This window comes from Chroicocephalus ridibundus, chromosome 3 (assembly GCF_963924245.1).
Source record: "Chroicocephalus ridibundus chromosome 3, bChrRid1.1, whole genome shotgun sequence".
Lineage (NCBI taxonomy): Eukaryota > Metazoa > Chordata > Aves > Charadriiformes > Laridae > Chroicocephalus > Chroicocephalus ridibundus.
Genome location: NC_086286.1, coordinates 77,431,526 through 77,438,758, shown reverse-complemented (window position 1 = coordinate 77,438,758; position 7,233 = coordinate 77,431,526). Strand labels below are relative to the sequence as shown.

The 7,233-nt window shown below is 39.0% G+C and overlaps 1 protein-coding gene and 1 long non-coding RNA gene across 2 annotated transcripts in view; one reads left to right on the top strand and one right to left on the bottom strand.

The window, feature by feature from the left end:
* Positions 1-73: 73 nt before the first annotated feature.
* The window catches only part of LOC134513298 (uncharacterized), a 35,045-nt gene continuing 27,885 nt past the window's right edge, over positions 74-7,233 (top strand). Inside the window, exons 1-2 of the long non-coding RNA XR_010070368.1 lie at positions 74-165; positions 2,725-2,763. This is a non-coding gene — a long non-coding RNA (uncharacterized LOC134513298). The remainder of the gene's footprint in view (positions 166-2,724; positions 2,764-7,233) is intronic.
* Positions 2,818-7,233, bottom strand: part of LAMA4 (laminin subunit alpha 4) — a 106,097-nt gene continuing 101,681 nt past the window's right edge. The window contains exon 38 of the mRNA XM_063329764.1: positions 2,818-6,484. Within this exon, the coding sequence (XP_063185834.1) occupies positions 6,339-6,484 (146 nt within the window). The 3' untranslated portion in view covers positions 2,818-6,338. The remainder of the gene's footprint in view (positions 6,485-7,233) is intronic.

Below are 7,233 nucleotides of genomic sequence, written 5' to 3'. Positions count from 1 at the left end.
CGCTCGCCGCCTACCCATCGCGAGTGGAACGTTCCATTAGGGGGCGGGGGGGGGGTGTGGGTGTGTGGGATCTCCTGAGGGCCCCGCTGAGGCCGGCGGGCCCGACGGGCGGCAGTGTGAGGCAGCGGCGTGTGGGTGCTGATCCTGACCGCCGGGACTGCTGCTGTAAGATTCAAGGGTTGGTGTAAGAATAAGTGTGCACTGAAAGAAGCTGAGGGAGTAGTAGGGTGCCTGTCTCCTGTTTGGCAGTAGGGAAATGGTGGATGCGGTGAGGTACCACCAAACTGGGTGCAGGCCTGAGGGTGAACCTGTCAGGGGCTACAGGGTCTTTGCTAAAGCCCGAGCACGGGAGACATGGCAAAGGCCTCAAATGAAGTCTTTCTGTGGGAGAACAGAAATATTTCCATATGATACAGTTCATTTCCTTTTACGGCTAAAAACGGGTGAGATGATGTGTTTTATTTTCCCCAAATATATCATTCAGAGTGATGGTGTGAAATGTGCCAAATGATACGAAAATACAAATTAAAAATTAAGTGAAAAAATGGTGATGTGGAAATGCTGTAATGATGTACCCTCCCATCAGGCTTGCATACTATCTTCCTTTAAGCTCAGTTTGACATTTCTTATGCAAGTAATTGTCCACAGTGCAATTAGGAGGTGCTTTTGCCTGTGTTGAACATGGCAACTTTGGGACTGAAAATGAGAGACGAGAAATGTAGAGATGCCATTGTCTCAGCATGCTAAGACTGGTCCACAGCATAGCTGCGCTGCAAAATCATGTAAGGAATGTGTGATACGCAAACCAGCCCCTTGCAGAAAGCTCTTGTGTGACACAGATGGCATTTCTGCTTCCTGTGGGAGAACAAAAGTGCTTCCATGCAACCCAGTTCATTAGGTTTTATGGCTAAAACTACCCAACAAAATATGCTTTTCCTAAATATATTATTTCTAGTGCTGGTGTGCAAACAAAATTTGCTAAATGAAATTCTTAATAGAAATCTGAAGTTCAGTGTATCTTAATCCTTTATTTGCTCTGGAGAAACCATGGTGCTGATTCCTGGACATGGCCTAGGATCCTGTAGAGACCAATTATAAGTCCCCAGGAAAATAACATTATACCAAATGACTATTTTAAAAAAACTTTCTTGGAAAGATTAAGTATGTATTGTTGCAAATACAATATTGTACAATACAATATAATATGTAAGAAATACATATCAAGACTAATTTTTTAAAACTTAATTGAAAGGGAAGAATCCATCTACTTGAAATTCATATTATTCTTAAGAAAAAAGTAATGAGTGGCCCAAGCTCATTCAAGCTTCACATTTGAAGTTGCAAAAGACCAATGGCTTCAGTGTTATAAGCAGGTGTAAAGTTTAGCATGAATAGAGTAATACTGCCTCAAACACTTCTTTTATAAACTAATCACCAGTGTAAAACTACATGAATACTAATCGTGAAAGCAGATAGTAATTTCTTATCTCTCTCTGGACAGACTAGATGTAACCTATAGCTTAATTTTGTTCACTGTGGTTATCTGAACTGGTCCGAACCTGTTGGCTGTGGTCTGTTCTAGCTACTAGGTGTGAAACTGTTTCTATTCTTCTTGCCTACTGTCATGTCCTTAAAGCTTCCCTTCACATGTCTTTTTCACCTTACTTAGGCTAGAAGCAGTACAACATTGCTTGTAAGCATTTTAAAGCTTAAGTTAAAGTCTACAGAAATGTCTTAATATTACCATATCTTGCTTTCTTCTTGTGTAGTCAGCTACAATTTCTACTTGTTCTTTCAGTTAGCTGTGGTTTTTGTGTTCTATGTCCCATCAAGATTCAGCTTAGTGGGATTCGCTCCATTGAACATGAGACTGCAGCAAGAAACTCTGTGCTTTGGATTCCAATATGCTATTAAGAGGTCTGTGATGGCAAATGTGAAGTGATTATTCTCACTGAGCTTGGAAACACTGTATATCAGAGATGTAATTGAGATTCATATTCATGTGGGAATATTTTTTAGCTTCCAAAGGAGGTCCAAGGGCAGGAAGTGGATGTGTAATAACCATTTTGGCTTGATGCATGTGCTCAGAGGTTTAATGAAATGAGCAGCTCAACTATGTGAAAGAAATAATCACACACGGACTTTCTGTTTCGTTGTAGATGATGAAGCTCTACTTCATCTACCATAGTATAAATGCATCAATCTAGTTAGGTCCCCTCAGAGACTTTTTGTCTATGTTAATAATTTAATGAACAGTCTTATGCTAATGTGTGTTTCTTACACTTATTTTCTCAGGAACTTTTTGTTGTTGATGGTATACAGTAATAGTGTTCCACAGCTTTGGAACACGAATTGAATAATTGAATTGTAGGAATAACTTACTATGTTATTGAGAGGAAATGAGTTTACATAAACCACTGTGTGAATCTGTGAATAACCCTTAAATCACAACCATAACAAGAGTCAAATGTACATCACACGTTGTGTTATGCTTTCAGCATCTTTTTAATGACAGTCATTTGACTATTTAGGCTACATGCTGCTGTAGGAAGAACACGCTGGAATTTGAACTAATGTTATTCCTTGATTTGTATCACAGCTTAATTCACATATGAAGGTTTATTGGTTTTTTGTTTTTTTGTTTATTTTCTCCACTTAGAGTGGGTGGCTTTTGGGGAATTACTGTCAGACCTGTAATCCTTCATCTTTCATTTTCCTTTTCAGGCTGTTGTCCATACTCGTGGTCCTTGAGGAGAAGTAAAGGTTGGTAAGAGCCTTTAACTATGTGAGATCTCTTCAGATCTTCAGAAATAAGAGATAGAGGGGCCAGAAATCCTGATTAAATACTCTATTTTGAAGCAGTTTGATGAGTACTTCAATAATTGAAATTGGATTCTTTCTTATATAGCCATGCAAATGTCAAATTTCAGAATATTCCATGATATAATAACAGTGTAGTTGTAGCCCTGATTTAGATGATGGCTATAACAACACTGACTAAAACCTTGAAGGTGGCAGAGAAAAGTTATAATCTGCTTAGGGTCAGCATTCATTTTTTTGTAGGCTTCCTGCAGAATTGAGGTCGTTATGTTAATATTGAAAATGCAAGTGGACAATCTGGCAATGTACCTCAGAACTTGGAGGTTTTTCCTAAATCTTTATAGATGAAGGGTTTTGTACTTTGGAGCTATAATTCTTAAGGTAGATACAGAAGACAAATTGAATTCTGGGAAGATTTTGACTTAGGCAGTTGCCTTCTCTTAAACACCAGGAGCTTTGGAATTAATTTGGAGGTGTGTGTAAAGTAATGCATCACATACAGACTTTCTTTGGTGCATATGGAATGGTAATTTCAAGGTCTGTGTGGATGTTGGGGGTAGGGGAATTTGCATTATTCTCTGCTCTCTCCTGAGTCTGGAGGTATCCTCTGGTTTATAGTATTTTTCTTTGGAAACCCTGTTTTGCAGAGGGAAATCCTACATCTCTGAGGCCTAAAAAGGAAAAATGAGGAAGGTATCCTCCATAAATACTGCTGTGTTTGATGAGCTGGTGATGTAGTAAAGAGAAGTAAATTGAATGGTAGCAGTTTATGAATTTTAATGTGTTTTTTATTCACATACTATTTTACTGTATTTTTAGTTTTCCATATATAAAGTATGCAAAGGACTGATTAATCAGAAAAGTCATTCTTAAATGTAAATCCACTGAACAAACCCAAATCTCATTGCAGCAAATATGGCTAAGAAAAATATTGTTTATTCACAGAGCTTGGATGTGGATATGAGAAAATACGCTTTAGTTTGAAGTAGGTGTAAGACGGAAAAGCATTATGAGTATGTATGTACCAGTTAACATACAATGCTCCACTTAATACTAGTATTCACTAAACTGTGATGCTCTTAGGGGGCACAAGGATATGCTATTCCTGGATATCTCTGCTTAGCAGCTGCAGACAAACTTGAAAGGAATTTCAGTAATCCTTGCAACCAACCTATCTAAGCAGGGAATCTGCTGTTCTTTTCTCTCCAGCTATAGGGTCCTGCGGACCAGGCCCTGAGGAAGCTTAGCTCAGGTTGTGGTGTCATCAGATTGATTGAGCCAATCTAACAACTCACTGCCACTGGAAGGAGAGAAACTTCCTTCTTTAACCCTGCTCCCAGCTGCGCAGCCCTGACACCACGCATGGCTGCTGGTACCCACTGGAAACCCAGCTCACTGATCTGAGGACATTCCCCCTCAACCCCAATTATTAAAAAAAAAAAAACCAAACCAAAAGCGCTACATTTTTTCTGTTCAGCGACCGGGTAGTACCTGGGAGCAGGAAAGAGTTGAGCAGGCATACTGGTTTTCGTTTCCAAGATAAAGATGGCATTTGAAGGCAACTGGCTTTGGGAACCCATGATGTGCTTTATTCGGAGAGACCGCAGAAGGGTACTCTTACTGCTTGCTTCTGAAGTATGAACAGTGGGCTATGGAGTGACAAAAAGAAGGGGCTATATACCTGTCTGAGAAGCAAGGGGCCTCCCTATGGGGTTGGGAAGGGAATCAGTCCTGGGAGCATATTGCCTGAGAGTTGCAAGAAACAGAATGGGAGACGTGTCCAGGAAAAGGCAGTTAGAACAGGCATGGGGCTGAAAGCATGAGCAGAGCTGACAAGGCTGGTGGAAGGAGAGACAGTGGCTGCTGGAGCCATGCTATCTTCTCTCATCCACTTACCACCCAACACTGGACTGTAGAGACAAGTGGAGAGGCAGTGACGGGGTCCCAGCTGCCGGAGAGTTCCTGTGCTGGTCTGTCCAGAGCTTGCAGTTCTTTATCCAAAGTAAGCCAAGACCACTTCAATCTGTCAAAATTCTTTTCCTACTGAGAGAGTAGTAGGGAAGCTACTGATTAGTGCTTTCACATGTATCTTATTCTGGTGGTTCCTCCAGCTGTCCATAGATTCAAGATCTTTGGATTCCAGTTGTCACTTGTGTATTTTCCAGATGAGCTCCTACTAATTTCTAGTCTGTAGGGTGTTGTCCTTTATTCTCACCTTTCATACTTTCCTGCTTTGTGGCTGGACATGTTTTGAGTTGGTTCCAACAATAATTTGCCCAACAATCATAAAACTTTCTGTCAACAGCAGTTTATTCTTTAAAGAAAAGAAACCTAAATGGCTTTGATGCCTCGTAGGTTATCACTGAAGAGACTAAGTTTTGCAAGTGACTTGTGTCTGATGTTCAAGCCTACTGTGAACTAAAGGCTTGTATTAACTTCCATCTGCCTTCTATGGTTTTAACGTAGCTCAGATTTGCAGCCTTTTGCCTTCTTTTTACATCTTCCTGTTTCACCCCCAGTTCCTCTGCAGCAGCATATCTTCCAGGATACATTCCACAGGAACATGTTCCTAGTTTGAGGATTACTGCTGTAAACTGAAATCCTGCAGCAGTCTCACAAGGAAGTGGTGATTTTATGTGATAACGGATTTGCCTGAAACTGTGGCTATGATTCTTCTTTCTACGCTTTGTGTTTGCATGTGTTATATTAGTGCAAATGAGATCACAATGAGATTGTGGATTTAGTGCTGTGTCTATTTAAAATGTTTGTGGGCATTTAAAAGTTTAGAGAAAAAACTTGAAATCTGGAATTTTGTCTCGTCTCCCTTCCTACATAAGGCAAGTATTGCTCTAAAATCACCTAGTTTAGGTAAATGATCAGTTATATCAAGTGTCTGTCTTAAAAGATACACATTCTATCTCCACGTTGTGCTAGAACATATCCATGAAGTCTAGAAGCAGGATAAAAATTTTAGTTTTTCATTGTTTGTAAGATTACATAATTGGTATGCTCTCTGCCTCCCATTTTGAGGAATATATAAATGAGTTGTATGGAAATTTAAAAAAAATAATCTTTGAACACAGTTATTTGCGATGTAAGTGTATTATCTAGCTTTATTCTTTAATGTGCATTAGCAGATCTTTTCCTGCGAAACAAAAGGTGACTAAAGTATGGAATGAAGTGATGTGGAAGATCTATCTTGAAAGTAATATATTTAATATAATTTTCATTTCTTTTATAATTGCACATTTTCATGTGACAGACTGGCCACGCATACGCTATAAGAAGTGGTAAAGCTCACTCTTGTGGTATAGTAAGAGAAGTGCAGAAGCAACAGCCCTTTATTTTGCAGTGATTGTTGTTTGCACATGAACATTAGAAGTGACCCTTAAACATACTGCTTTCTGTAGATGGATCCTTGATATTTTCATTCTTCTTCTCTCAATGAACATGGTTTCTTCTGTTCTATTTTTCCTTCTGTGGTCTAAGGAACTTCCTGGGATTGATGCAGTGCACTATCAGGCTGCTGGACAGGTATTGATGCTTACAGCACCACTAACCAAAGCTGCTTTACTAAAACTCACTGGTTTTTCATCAATCATAAAGTTACGAATGCAGCCAATGAAGGAGTTGCGTGTAGTCAGGCTGGATGTTAGCAGAGACTCTGGAAGAAACAGATTTAAAAAAAAGAAAAAAGAAAAAATAAGAGCTCATGATGACCAAAATAATCAGTTTAGTGGCAGAATCTTTTAAATTTGCTGCTAACTGCAGCTCTGCTGAATCTTCTGTGGGTCTTTAAAATATCTGGTCTACTGCCAGCGTCCTAGAGGCCATTAGAGTGAGTATGGGAAGTTACCTACATTTATGTAAAACTCTTGATACTACATAGTTAATAGAGGCCTAATCTCATATTTTTTTGGCAGCTGCATTTTCTTTTAAGTAACACAGTAGATGAAGCCCAGGGTGCATGTTTGCAATTTCTTTTAATCTTACATGTATTGTCATCTGTGTCTGATTTGTTAGTTTGCATTTACTTTACTATATTTACATGCTATTAGTTAGTATTATATCTTGTTTGTTGTCATGAAGTTCTTTGTAAGATTTTTCTGTGCCAGGGTGATAATAGCATTATAGAGCCAATATATGGCATTACTTTAGTATTCTATAATTAATGTAGAAATAGAAGGCTCTATTATGAAGCAGAACAGCATTTGCAATTATCACTTTATAGTACCTCTCTGGAAAGAGTTCTGTCCTAATAAAATTCCAGTTTGCATTTAAAGAGTGAACAGGCATCTGCACATAGATTTTGTTATTCCCTTTAGGCTCATTTTTCCTCCTGGTAGCATGGGATGGATGAGAACATCATGCACTCAAGCCACTAATCCAAGATAAGCAATATAATAAATTTTG